This window comes from Amia ocellicauda, chromosome 7 (genome assembly GCF_036373705.1).
Source record: "Amia ocellicauda isolate fAmiCal2 chromosome 7, fAmiCal2.hap1, whole genome shotgun sequence".
In the NCBI taxonomy this organism is placed as follows: Eukaryota; Metazoa; Chordata; class Actinopteri; order Amiiformes; family Amiidae; genus Amia; species Amia ocellicauda.
The window spans coordinates 13,894,746-13,909,659 of record NC_089856.1 but is presented as its reverse complement, the minus strand read 5'-3'; the positions used below and the strand labels follow the sequence as shown (position 1 = coordinate 13,909,659).

Genomic DNA, 14,914 nt, shown 5'->3' with positions numbered 1-14,914 from the left:
AAAAATGTCCACTATAATTACACCACGGGAGGAATAGAATGAAATGAAGTAATACATGAGAAAGACCTAGGAGTCTATGTGGACTCCTCACTTTCTCCATCCAAACAATGTGGGGAAGCAATAAAAAAGGCAAACAGAATGCTAGGGTATATTGTCAAAAGTGTAGAATTTAAAACAAGGACAGTAATGTTCAGACTGTACAATGCACTAGTTAGAGCTCATCTGGATACTGTGTGCAGTTCTGGGCTCCACACTTCAAGAAGGATATCGCTGCTCTAGAGGCAGTTCAGAGGAGAGCAACCAGACTTATTCCAGGTCTGAAGTGAATGTCCTACTGAGAGACTGAGGAACTGAACCTTTTCACCCTGGAACAGAGGAGACTACGTGGGGACTTGATTCAAGTCTTCAAAATCATGAAAGGCATCGACCACATCAAACCAGAGGAGCTTTTCCAGATCAGCAGGGACACACGCACCCGGGGACACAAATGGAAATTGGGCTTCAAGGCATTCAAGACGGAAAACAGGAGACACTTCTTCACAGAGAGAGTTGTCACAATCTGGAACAAACTACCCACTCATGTGGTTGAAGCTGAAAATTTGGGAACATTTAAAAATAGACTGAATAGGATCCTTGGATCACTTTGATATTAAAGGACACCAAACGAGCACGATGGGTCGAATGGCTTCCTTTCTTATGTTCGTACGTTCTAATTCTAGCTATTATAATTCTTATTATGAATTCTTATTATTATTCCCATAAGACAGTGGTCTACCATGGTAAGAAAAAGATCATTCTTATACTCCATAGATATTGAAACTAGAATAAATTAATTCCAGGAATTTTCAGTGTCTTCATTTGTATTCCAGAAATAATACTTATAGACTCCCGTTATTCTCTATGCCGATGATGTGCTGCAGCTGCACGTCCCAAATCTGGCCGCTAGAGGAGGTAGACGATCAATGTTGAAGACGAGGCTAAAATTAGGCTATTGAATGGTCGTGCAGCTGGTTTGATGCAGCCAATTTTAATAACGGTTCAGTCTCGCCTTTTCTGAAAGATAAGCATTTACGGGGGGCATTTATTTTTAAGCACATTAACACGTTGCTGTCGTTCCCCGTAACACCAACAGTGGGATTTTATCACTGGCAGCCGTAGCATGTGTTTGCCTTTGTAAATGATGGTCATAGCCTCTATACCGCCTGGCTAATTTGTTAGGACTGTGCTGGTTTCGCCGGTGTCATTATCCGCGCTGAGAAAACGATTTGAAGATACATTGGGTAAGTGGAATTAACCCCAGTGCTTCCTTTGAATTATATTATAATCGGCATCTTATTTCTTCTACAAGGTCTGCCCTCGGCACCAGCCGTTGCAAAATGTGCCATAAACGACCAATAACAGAGTCTGTGCTTGGAGAGATCAGCACAATCCAATACAGGTGTAAATGAAACCCAATGTTGGGTTTGTTATAGCAGACCGTTTGCGGCTGTGCGTGAATCAGGAGAAACATCTGCCTGGTCTTTCTTTGCATTGTTAGTAAAAAATGGATGAGGGATGGAAACGGTCTCTTTTGAGTCAAGGGTGGGGGGGGCGGTGCATCTGTGTGTTTGTAGGGAAGGTAGTGGGGGGTTGGGTCCTGTCTGCTCTTAAAAATCAGTGGGAGGCAACAGCACACCTCGTTTAGAAATGCATAAAATTGGCTTATTATTGTGAATTAGTACTTATTACAGAAAATAAAAAATAGAAGCATAGAAACCCGCATGTGTAACGTTTTTTTATTATTCTTTTTTTATAACGAACTGTTGTATATTGAATACACAACATTTCCTGTATTCAGGGAATGGTTCAGACAGCAATCGTATGTCTCGTCGCCCCTCGCCTGGTAAGAACACAGATCTATACTTTGTAGGTTAACAATAATACAGCATGCAATTAATACAAAGACTTCAATGCAATAGGCTATATTTCATCCGTAAAGTGTGCAAGAGGCCGAGACTGAAATCACAGAAAAAAAAAGAATAATACTTCAGTTCGTGTGATCATTTGATGTTTCCATTTAAAAATACATACAGATGTCAGCCAGGGGTAGCTGAACCGCAGACATATATCACTGTGAACGTGGTGACGTCGATGCTATACTAACCACCGGACACGTTCAGTCTTCGGTGTCGGGTGTGAAAGGTAGAAGTGCGGGCCTCTACGTGAGTCCTGTTTGAAATATCGATATATCTATGGGTTGAACAGTGTAATTGCAATTCTTGGTTAAATTAGATTTTAATTGCAGCGAGTAAGACGGTGGCGATTGTATTGATTCTAGATCAGGTTGTGTGTGTTTGTGTGACGGGGTGCTAACAATAATCTGAACATTTAGTTGCTTATATATGCAAGTATTTCAGTCAGGGGGACCCTGTAACTGATGTGCATTGCTAATGACAGAGTATGGTGATATTAATTCGTCTCCGTTTAAAATCCAGTATATAAGAGTACCGACATGTCACTCCCTCTTCCCCCACCCCACCCGACTACACACACATCTGTTCTTGCACATTAGTTTAGTGGGAAGCTGTGGTTGTGCCTTTACTTAAAGCAACGCTGCTGGGCAATGCTTGTGTAAGCCGGAAAGAAGAATTGCAGATTGTATCCTTGCATTTTGTAACTCGAACTACAGAAAGTTGTTGATCTGCCCAATGTGACACAGAGAGAAGGCGATATATTGTTTCACTCGTTGGCATTGCACACAGACTGCCGCACGGTGCCTTCGGTCTGACTCGGTCGTGGATATCCTGTGAGGGAGGCAGTCGCGCAAATCAATGTCATGCGAGCAGCAGGAAACCAGGATTTCTGGAAGAAGGCGGCATCTCTGCACATTGAAGATTAGGCGAGACCGGAAGGGACGCACAGACCAATAACAGTACTCTGATCGCAAGGCAGTGCTCAGGGTCCATCAGGTAAGCCTTTTACTGCACAGTTGGCGGTTTTACATCAAGACTGTGGTAATGTTTGCCTTGTGATCACACGAGACTCTGCAAATGGGGAACCTTCCAATTGTTAAGCAATTGGGGCTAACGCCTTTTAGTTTTATGCAGAATTGAATGTTAGCCTTATAAATATTGATAATTGATGCATTATCCATGTATTTCCTACTGCAAGCATATTTTCTTTAATATTTTATTTCCAGAACTCTTGGTAGATGCTTATTTTTTTGTTTCCACTTTTTGTTGCTCCTAAAACAAAGAACGGCGTTACACATCATCGCTGATTAAAAGTAAAGATCACTGATGAACTCACGGATACTCGAGTAAAGGCAGTCCAGCCTGGTGTTATCTTTGCATCTCCTGACTCATTGAGCATGCGCAGTTTCAAACCTTGGAATAGAATTAATGTGAACAGCAATTACATGTGGTTTAATTTTACACTTTTTAATCACTATCTTCATTATATACCACTGACTTGACATTTGGCTTCATAAAACAGTCTGCAAAGAGAAGTCTTCACTTTAAAATAGATTTGATTTCCTATCACAATGTAGACAAGACGATTTTGGCCCCGATTTTTGAGATCGGCGACGACAAAGCCCCCGTGTCGTTTAGTTGGAGTGGATCAGAGACACCATCTTAGTGCTAGCGATCCAGTCTTTGAGCCGTCCGGATATTTTAAACCAGGTTTGATTTTATCTGCGCAAAATCTGCTGTGCTCTTTTCTGACACGCGATCAACAATAATCATACACTCACCTAAAGGATTATTAGGAACACCTGTTCAATTTCTCATTAATGCAATTATCTAACCAACCAATCACATGGCAGTTGCTTCAATGCATTTAGGGGTGTGGTCCTGGTCAAGACAATCTCCTGAACTCCAAACTGAATGTCTGAATGGGAAAGAAAGGCGATTTAAGCAATTTTGAGCGTGGCATGGTTGTTGGTGCCAGACGAGCCGGTCTGAGTATTTCACAATCTGCTCAGTTACTGGGATTTTCACGCACAACCATTTCTAGGGTTTACAAAGAATGGTGTGAAAAGGGAAAAACATCCAGTATGCGGCAGTCCTGTGGGCGAAAATGCCTTGTTGATGCTAGAGGTCGGAGGAGAATGGGCCGACTGATTCAAGCTGATAGAAGAGCAACTTTGACTGAAATAAGCACTCGTTACAACCGAGGTATGCAGCAAAGCATTTGTGAAGCCACAACACGTACAGCCTTGAGGCGGATGGGCTACAACAGCAGAAGACCCCACCGGGTACCACTCATCTCCACTACAAATAGGAAAAAGAGGCTACAATTTGCACAAGCTCACCAAAATTGGACAGTTGAAGACTGGAAAAATGTTGCCTGGTCTGATGAGTCTCGATTTCTGTTGAGACATTCAGATGGTAGAGTCAGAATTTGGCGTAAACAGAATGAGAACATGGATCCATCATGCCTTGTTACCACTGTGCAGGCTGGTGGTGGTGTAATGGTGTGGGGGATGTTTTCTTGGCACACTTTAGGCCCCTTAGTGCCAATTGGGCATCGTTTAAATGCCACGGCCTACCTGAGCATTGTTTCTGACCATGTCCATCCCTTTATGACCACCATGTACCCATCCTCTGATGGCTACTTCCAGCAGGATAATGCACCATGTCACAAAGGTCGAATCATTTCAAATTGGTTTCTTGAACATGACAATGAGTTCACTGTACTAAACTGGCCCCCACAGTCACCAGATCTCAACCCAATAGAGCACCTTTGGGATGTGGTGGAACGGGAGCTTCGTGCCCTGGATGTGCATCCCACAAATCTCCATCAACTGCAAGATGCTATCCTATCAATATGGGCCAACATTTCTAAAGAATGCTTTCAGCACCTTGTTGAATCAATGCCACGTAGATTTAAGGCAGTTCTGAAGGCGAAAGGGGGTCAAACACAGTATTAGTATGGTGTTCCTAATAATCCTTTAGGTGAGTGTATATGTTCTCTTTAATACACACTACTTAAGAACATGCACAAGCCAATGTTGTACACATTCCATATGTATTGTTATTTTCATAGTTTGAATCTGCCTTTGCCTTTATTTTGCACATTATGTCAGCCATTCTCCATTGTCCGCTGCTCTGATTTACTCATAAACGTTTACCGCACACCATATTTAATAACCGGTTACCACAAACGGGTTAGTAAATTTAAAACAAACAAAAATGGCGAACACGACAAGAACACTGCTTACTTCGGAGCAGCTGCTGTTTGATCTCCATCTTTGTTTGGCGGGGTCTCATCTTGAGCCCAACAAAGTCGCGTTTAGAGTTTAGAATTTGCTTAAGTTGCATAACTTTTCTTTGTGTATTAAGAATTGAAAAATAGTGTATAGGTTTTCTACATGTATATAATATAATAATTGTGCTTATGTGTATTTAAATAATCAATGTAAATTAGACCAAATAAACATATAAAAGCACTAGAATACGACAGAATAAGCCTTTATTTTTCAGACATGCACAGCAGTAAGCACAACCGCAACCAAGAGACAGAATAATAATAACTGTTGCATAGGTGTATTCAGTTGATCATTGTACATGAAATACAGTCAATAAACATTGATTTAATTAGAATTAAATTACTAGAAAGATAGATCGATAGAATAGAATATGCTTTTTCAGACTAGCAAAACAATAAGCATAAAGGCAGGACAACCGCAACACAACGAGAAAGAGACACTGATACTTTCACAGGGGAGGAGTGTCATTCAGCACTGGCACAATGCAAAAACAAACTAAAGTTTATAAAATGAGGTAATCGCTTAACCCTAGCAAAAACAAAATAATGTGTCCAGTACAAGGTTTTAAAATATATATATATATATATATATATATTGCCGGTAGGTGGACATGTTGATGGTTTAGTATTCGTATTCAATTATTATAATGTGTAATTCTATTAAAAAAAAATGAAAAAGCAGAGACCAGCAGATATTAATGCAAAGTATTTATAGCTGAGGGAGATTCCATAACATAAAGACCGTCACCGTTTACTATGTTAAGGTTATAGGAACTTATACTTGGTTGTTTTGAAGAGAATAAACATGATGTTTTGACAGTAAGTGAGCATACTGAATATACATGGATTGACTCGTAGAACTTTGTTATGCTCTATTATACATTTGCTCGTTGAATGTACATGGAAGTTCAATAAAGAAAAGTATTGATGTTGTTTTTTATGTTTTGCATGTTTGAAATAATTGTCACTAAAGCTATTCAAACTGAAGTTACTGTGTACTGGTGTTCACTAATTTTGACAGATTGCAACATTGATTTTATATTGATTTAATATCAACATGATTTAAACCAGGTAACAACACAATGCCAAGTGTACATGAAGGCTCTCATGAATTTGTTTTGGTGTTACAGCATAATAACATCTAATAGTGTGGTGAAATTATAATTTCATGTGCTTAGTTCAGTGCAGCAAAGTGTGCATTTTAGATGAGAAGGTTTAGTTTACCAAGGCTGCGAGGTGCTGGAAAAGCTTTGACCGTGCACCTTGAAAGTACTTGAAAAGTGCTTGAATTTGACTTTTGAAAAGCTGTATGAACCTTGCAGGGGTGATTGGAGCATCGAGCAGGATGGACTTCTCCTTGTCCTAGAGCTTTGCCTACGTCAGCCAAAGATGGCGTCTGGCTGCAACCATAGCTGCGAGAGATCTCCCCATGGCCTTTGCCCCTTCTCACAGCAAGTCAGTCATGTAAGCGTTGACTAGCTCCATTTCCTCCACATCTGCCTTAGACTGGTGCTCCCTCAGGTTACGCATGTGCAGAATCAAGATGGCCTGTGTGTTATTGGCCCAGACCTCTGAAGTCTCCGCAGAATATGCTTTCTTCAGCATAGCGTCCGTGGTTCTGCATTGTTTATTAGGGCAAAGCAGTTGTTTGCCTAATATTGCATTCACCTGTACCAGCCTGGACACCGAATCCCCTATCGGTGGGAAAGATCCCAGTCTCTTCTTTTCCGCCTCTGCCGTTGTGTACATGGCATCCGCCTGCCTAGAAGTAGCAGGAGCAGATGCCGGCTGGTTCCACATGGATTGCACAGTGTCCCTGTAATCATCAAGGAAGGGAATGATCTCCGCAGGTTTAGTGGTATTCTCCCTCAACATGCCAGTTTTTTGGAACCTCTTGCTGGCGGATCTTCCTCCTGCCAGCAGGGCACCTATTGGGCAGCTTTGGTACATGCTTTCAATGATTGGCAGGTCAGAAGGTTCTTCCCATTAGGTAATGTCTGTCTTTCATTTTGAAAGGGAACTGTAAGCTGTCAAAATGCAGTGTGAGGGACGAGCTCATGCAGGGAAAGTGGAGAAATGTGTCCTGTGTGGACTGTACAAGCTGTCAGGTATGCAATAGGCTAAATATATAGTAAATAGTGTATTGAAATACAAAACTACAGTGAATAAAAGCAGTGTATGTTGAAAACAAAGTTTGTTGAAAATATTTACTTTAGTGTACAATTATGTTTTGCTTTTCAGCATTATTCCAATATTTACGTTTACACTTGTTTCATTCTCTTATTGTATACCGTTTTTGAATGTTTTGCTTATTGTAGGCTATATAGTTATTCATGTTTTGACTGCAGTGTGCTCAATTAGAAAAAAGTGCGTTGGTATTTATAGCAATAATATTAATGTTTTATGATTCAATTTAAATACTACATTTGTGCTATGTAAATGTTGGATTTGATGTTCGTGAATAAAACTTCTGAGTTTTATACGATGGTTTGCCTTTGATTGTCATATCACAGCTGTTAAAGAGCTATCGGTTACAATGACCGGCTATGGCGCTTGTAGGTAGTTCAAAATGTCGGCGCTTCTAGTGTTAATAGAAAGAAATAATATTCAGTCTTTAATACTGTGGAGAGGAGAGCAAAACAAGTCTGACACACAGCCGTGTAAATGGGGAACTCCATAGTTAATTTCAATCAACTGGTGGTAGGCCCAAAAACAAGTTTAGCAACCCAACAAGTACGTCACCAAGGTATCGGACAATAGAAAACTTTGGTCACTGGAATACAAGGTCGTGTACCATTTTTTAACTACATGGAATATTCCAGTGCTCTCAATGCCACCGATGTTTGGGTCACTTCCCCTAAATGATTGTACTTACTGGAATTAGGCTAGTATTATGTTTCATACTTCCTTTAATCTGAATAATAAAACTGGTTTTATGGCAAAGGTTTTCTAAAACGAAGATGTTTCTTTCATATTTTTGAAATACTATTTAATATTTGATTATTAATAGTTCATTTGTAAATATACAGCTCTGGAAACAATTAAGATACCACTGCAAGATTATCTCTGGTTTTACTATGTATGAGTCTGTGTTTGGGTAAAATAACCATTTTGACAAAATGTCTCCCAAATTCCAAATACAAATATTGTCATTTAGAGCATTTATTTGCAGAAAATTACAACTGGTCAAAATTAAAAAAAGATGCAGTGTTGTCAGACCTCGAATAATTTTTTAAACAACACAATACTAATGTTTTAGTTTAGGAAGAGTTCAGAAATCAATATTTAGGGGAATAACCCTGATTTTCAATCACAGCTTTCATGTGTCTTGGCATGCTCTCTACCACTCTTTTACATTGATGTTGGGTGACTTTATGCCACTCCTGGCGCAAAAATTCAAGCAGCTCAGCTTTGTTTGATGGCTTGTGAACCTCCATCTTCCTCTTGATCACATTCTGGAGGTTTTCAATGGGGTTCAAGTCTGGAGATTGGGCTGGCCATGACAGGGTCTTGATCTGGTGGTCCTCCATCCACACCTTGATTGATGTAGAGATGCTGATTTAAGAAAAAATTGCAGTGGTCTCAATTTGTTCCAGAGCTGTATTTTGAGATTTTCCATATTTATTTAACTTACTATCTAATAAAATAAATATGCAATATTATTTTACTAACATCATCTGTACTGACCAGATAGTAAGTGTGCTCCACCTCCAGGTATTTTAGTTCAATTGACTGGTTTACTTTATTGTTGTTGTTGCTTGCTTAGATTTAAATACCCTTACTCCGTTAATTTTACATTCTAGAGTGCCCAAAGTCTGGTTTGTGTACTTTGCCAAGTGCCAAAGGGTGCCAATAATAAATTATGGATATAAAAGTTTATACAGGGGCTAAACAGCATTTTTTTCAACAATATTTATATTTATTTTTTTGTTGTAATTAAGTTAAGCAAACATGCTAACAAAACAAACGGCAATACAGAAAAATCTAAAAACTATGGACGGAGAGGACAATCCCACCCACCCGCCACCTGCATCCACTGCCAACCTCCCCCAACCTTGAACCCACCCCCTTATTCCTCTGTAGTCTGGTGAGTGCAGCTCCAGTGTGCTAATGGGACTTCTGCTGCAGAATATTAAGTCGAATGAAGTGAGGCACATATTCTTTCCAAAAAAGATTATAAATATGCAGGTTCCATTTTTCACAGATTGTCCATTTACAAATATAAAAAGCAATAGTAATAGCACTTCACTAGCTCGATCATTTTTGGAATACGTCCCTTTTTATTTTGCACAATGATTTAATTTGAATCAGGATGAAAGATTCTCAATCTTAACTGTATATAGTGCAACACCATGCCAAAGCATGTCACAACATTAAAGAATAAAGAATAAGTGCTTCATACAATTAATACATAATTTAAATGTTGGAGTATTGATACAGTGCAGTAAAATGCATGAATCACATTTCATCACGCATTAAGTATGAGGATTATAATGCTAAAATACATTTAAAAACCCCATTAAAATCACAATCTACCCCCAAAACAAAGTCCCACAGATTCTCCCATTGCCCTGCCGTTACATACAAGAAGTAGAAGTTTGTTCATTTGGCTGCATTAGTAACCCTTCCATGTTTTGTGTTTTGTTTGCACTAGCACTCAATCATTAACAATGCACCTTTTTCAATGTATATTTACTTCATATCTACTGCTTTTACATTTTGTAAAATAACTAAAGCGGGTAGATTAATGTACATTGTGTGGCACTTTTTATGTTTTAAGAAAAAAATAAGGTAGTGGTATCAATCTACCGTGATTATGAGTGTGCACAAATGTATTCTACAAATCAAAGGCATAATTTATTTATTTTTGAGAATGTACAGCTTTCTTTTTCAAACTTGATGAGGTTTTTAATTTGTCGAAGTGTTAAATATTAATGATTGTGGCCATTTGATTTCCGCCCGCGTGTTGAACAAATACGTCCATGGCTGATCACAATTAATCAAACAGGAAAGGCTTAGTTTTAGTCATCTTCCTCCGGGACCCAGAGCGCCGCACCGCAGCACAAACAGTCATCATTGTTCATCTTGTTCGTGAAGTGCAGCTTCTCGCAGTTCTGCACGGATCTGCGCAGCTCCACCAATGGGAGCGGAGGATTCTGCAAATTGGCGCAAATCTGCGCACAAGAACCCGACCTAAAATATGAATTTAGAAAATTACGTGAGCGCTGCTCAATGACTTGGGGGCGGTGCCGTCACTGCCAAATATACTGACTGGTTTTATAAACTGCCAAGTAGTTTAGACAATTGAGCGGCGGGCTGGCAAAAAAACTAAAAAAACACAACTAAAAAAACGCACATAGTCGCTCGATTTGCGTGCCCAGCACTGTTGCCAGATCGGGGTATTTCTCCCCAAATTTGGGGGATTATTAAGAGCCCAGGGGGAAATTTGGTGGCAACAATTTTATGGTGGGAAAGTTTGTTGAAATTAAGCATTCAATCTTGGGGGGGGGGGGGGGGGGGGGGTATATTTTTCTTGCAAAATGTCAAAAGAATTAGGACATTAAATCTTTGAACAAATATACTAAATGGAGGAAGTTTCCTTTGTGTGTTTACAAAATCTTCAACAGATGAATTTACAGCCATTTATGTCACTTTCTCCTAATAAAATGGGTCTCTGCTGTAGCTTGTAGGTAATACCCCCGCTTACACTCAAGATCCAAACAATGCTTCCACTTCCAGTGATGTGATAACAAAGGCTAAACTAGATCCAATCTGCACAGACTCATAGTGGCTCTTCAGTCTGTTGCTGTTGTATGTGGTGTACAATTAGAAAGGGAACAGAAAGCTCAGTCAGGTATTTACATTGACAGAAATATTCAAATTGACATTAGCAGTGAAGCCAGAGAAACCGAAAGTAGTTATTTGCTATCACTTTTTTTCCACCCCAGATGTATGCATCAGTTGTAGAAAATAAACTTTATCTGCATATTCTATTTGAGTCAGTGAAGACGTACTATAGTGAAGTGAAAAGAATCCCCCCAAACAAATCAAAGAAAGTGCATCTCTTACTCCCAGGATGACGACAAACTTTCCTGCAATGTTTGCATGACATTCTCTGATGATGAGAATTCACCATTTGTAAAAGGGGAGTTATTGTTTAAATGAATAGTTTGTGATAATAGAAAAGCAAGAGATTGCAGGTTGTCATTAGAGCTGCTGCTGGATACCTGTCTGTTTTTTTTATTTGGCAGTAAAATTAGTTGGCAGACCCACAGCAATAAGTGTTTGAAATGTGATCCTGGAGAAAATACTTCAAGATATGTTCTTTCTCCAGCTAGAAACTTTATCCATTGTGGTGGCGTACAGAGCCAAAATGATGAAAATTGTGTCACTGTCCAAATATTTATGGACCTAACTGCATATGTATACAAACCAAAAACATTCCCAACCTTAAAAACCTCAAAAGCACACACAATTTGTGCTACCAATTAAAGATTAAAATGAATAAAACCAGGTGGTTGTAAATAGAATAGAAACCATATAGGGTAGTAACGCAGGCATGATACAGGTGGATCAGTATTGTGTGACTGATATAAACTGGGGCTGTTAGTGCTGTCCTCCTGGGTCAAGAACTGTCTTGTTTTATTGGTGTCTCAGAAGAAATGTATTGTCATTCTTCTTTTTACCTGAGACTGTGACTTGTGAAGAAACCCAAATAGTAATATTCAACTCGTGTTATAATGCTCTGGCTTCCTTCAGCACTGCCTGCTTTTCTGCTTGCAGGATGCGTTTCCTGAGGAAGCCCACGATCTTGGTGCTGGTGGTGTCCACACTGCTGGTAGTGGCCATCCTGCGGCCCTGGACGCCCAAGCCTACCTCCGCCGTGGACCTGCGCAACCGAGCCAGCGCCAGTGCCGAAAGACTGCTGGAAGAGCGAGTGCGGCACAGCCCGGGCAAGTACGAGCACATCCCTTACCGGCTGAAGGTCAGCGTGGCTGGGTGAGTCGGGGTGGGGTGAGAGGGAAGGAGGGAGGGAGGGAGTGGTAGAGGACTTTAATAGCTCAAGTGTATAAATAAATATTCATACCAACACATTCCACTCTCTCTCTCTCTCTCTCTCTCTCTCTCCCAGGTTGCTGGCGAACAATGGGTGTGTGTGTGAGGGAGAGGAGGGGGGTGTGAACCTGCCGTTCTCTCAGGTGCTGTTCCCACGAGTGGGGGCCTACTCCCTGGACAGGGCCTTCCAGGCATCAGAGCTGGAGGAGGTGCAACGGCGCCGAGCCCAGGAGTTTCACAGCTTCCAAATGAGGTTCATTCATAATTCCAGCTTCTATTATTATGACCATGATGATGGAACAGCTATTACCCTTTAACGTTCACTTTTTTCTACAGCAGTCTGCCGATGCTATGGGCTCGGTGTGAAGGGGAGCGGGGGTACGGCCTGCATGGGGGCATGAAAAAAAAAAAAAAAAAAAAGTGTTGCCAGGTTCTTTCATTTCCTCTCTCGCTCCACCTCTCAATTCAAATTCGATTTGATTCAGTTCAAAAAAGCTTTATTGGCATGACTTCAGTTTTGCAAATGCATTGACAACCATATCCAGTGCTAAAGAACAGGGCAATGGGGTGAATAAATACTGGAATTACACATTTTACATTCTGTCTCTTTCTTTCTCATACTCCTAACTTCCACTCTCTCTCAAACCCCCCTCAGGTATCAAACTCCAGTTGACCTGTTGATTGTTGCCAAGGCGAACAGCCCCTTGGAGTTCCCCACACAGGGGGTGGAGGTGCGTCCCCTCAAAACCATACTCATCCCAGGTGAGAGGGGGTTAGTGGATTCTGATGAAGAGGGATTGGGGGGCACTAGGGCTGGGCGATATGGCCAAAATACACATCGCAGTATTTTGACGGTATTTTTTCAATGGCCATTTTATACTGTCCATAAAGCAAAAATAATAGGACACAACTGACATTGAATTATGTTTTCCTGTTCTGTGTCTGTTGTCTTGAAACCAAATCATGTCCACACTATCGACGACGCAACTTTCTTCGGGACAGATTCACTGGGGTCACTTTGCTGTGAAATTTCAGCCACACTCCTCTCCTTCATCTCGTCTTCATTGATTATGCATTGATCACGTTTGTTTGTTTATGTCAACACGCAAAACACATGGCATTTATTTTTGATATTTGGCTGAGACAGCATTCACTCCAAAACAAGGGTGGCGCTGAGAAGCGCAGTTCTGCACAGAAATCCAGAGATGCGTGTTTTTGGAGTGTTTCTGCGTGACGCCACTAAGGCCCACCCACAGAAATCTAAGCAGAATCGCACAGCCCAGCACAGCTCTGAGAAGCTGCTGCAGGAGGCGAGCTGTGGCTGTCAGACAAAAGGTTATGCAGAAATCAAGAGGGATGTGTTAAGCTGAATGAAAACTACTACTGCCCCCTTGTTAGCGGAGGCGAATGTCAACTTCCATTACACAATGAATCTGTGAACAGCACCATCAAAACCATAGATATAGAATTCTAGATCAACACTTGTCAATGCTTTATTAAATAATTACATCAATTATTTTTAAAAATGTAATGTAAATCTATGATGCATAATAATTAAGTTGTTACTTAAATGATTGGCAATTCTATTTTTTTAAATAAAAACTAAAATATAAAAATAATAAATCATCCAATTACATTACTGGACAAAGGGACTTGGGGGCAGCTCTTGGTGCATGAGCTTGTTACAGTGCCGTCACCCATCCCTCTGGAGCTGGGTTGAGAGTTCGAACCCCCCCCTTCCTGTCTATTGGTGTGGGTGTTGGGGCTCTGCTGGCCTGGCTGTGGTTGGCAGAAGAGCCCTTGGAGGTGCATCTGAGGTGGCAGTTCAAACCCGAGCGGGTCCGCGTGGTGGGGTCTCGCCTACACAACACTTGGCTCGTGGAAAATGTTAAGTGGTTGTCAGGTTCGGGTCATGCGGTACTAAGACTGCCCCACTGCACACTATGCATGTTTTCTTGTGCAAATCAGCAGCACAAACCACACTTGCACTGCCGTGTACCTAGATGAGATTGCACTTTACAGATTGAAAACAGGCATACTAAAGAACCATAAACAAGCAATGAAATAAACCATTATGCACGGAGGAGAGAAAAACAAATACTCCCAGCTCTGGATGCAGGTGGTCCTGGACAGGCCCAGACTGGACTGAAAACACAGAGAAAAACAAACTGAGCCGCCTGTTTACCTGTGCGTATGTGTTCATTTTGGTGTGCTGATATGGTGTGCTTAATATGCTGAAGTGAAACGTTTCTTTGTTTTGGGTTTTATTTGTTATCTTGGAATTGTAATCTTAAATGGCCCACCCACACACACACTAACCTCCTTCGTGTCTCTTTCTCTTTCAGGTTTGGGTGTGCAAGGGCTGTCACATGACCACTATGTGGTGAGTAAGCTGGGGAGCGAGCATGCACATGTATGTTGCTTACATGTTAGTTTCTACCCTGGGTTGGGTGGTTTGTTTTATTAATTTTATTTATATTTATTTATTTATTTTGTGGGGACATGCAGCAGAAATTGTCAGCCATATGGACTGAGATGTTTGTCTTAATGTCGACTTATGTATAAGTATTTGTGCTGATAGCGAGACCTTTGTGCCAAGCACTCCTCC

The 14,914-nt window shown here is 40.8% G+C and overlaps 1 protein-coding gene across 5 annotated transcripts in view; it reads left to right on the top strand.

Annotated features, from left to right (window-relative positions):
- The first annotated feature begins 1,003 nt into the window (after nt 1-1,003).
- The window catches only part of b4galnt1a (beta-1,4-N-acetyl-galactosaminyl transferase 1a), a 28,550-nt gene continuing 14,639 nt past the window's right edge, over nt 1,004-14,914 (top strand). The window contains exons 1-6 of one of the 5 annotated variants that reach the window (XM_066708574.1): nt 1,004-1,280; nt 2,742-2,948; nt 12,034-12,249; nt 12,383-12,559; nt 12,962-13,068; nt 14,652-14,689. In XM_066708574.1, coding sequence (XP_066564671.1) covers nt 12,035-12,249; nt 12,383-12,559; nt 12,962-13,068; nt 14,652-14,689 — 537 coding nt within the window. In that variant the 5' untranslated portion in view covers nt 1,004-1,280; nt 2,742-2,948; nt 12,034. Of the gene's footprint in view, nt 1,281-2,042; nt 2,949-12,033; nt 12,250-12,382; nt 12,560-12,961; nt 13,069-14,651; nt 14,690-14,914 lie in introns of those variants that run through there. The other 4 variants (XM_066708575.1, XM_066708573.1, XM_066708576.1 and 1 more) reach the window with 4 other exon arrangements.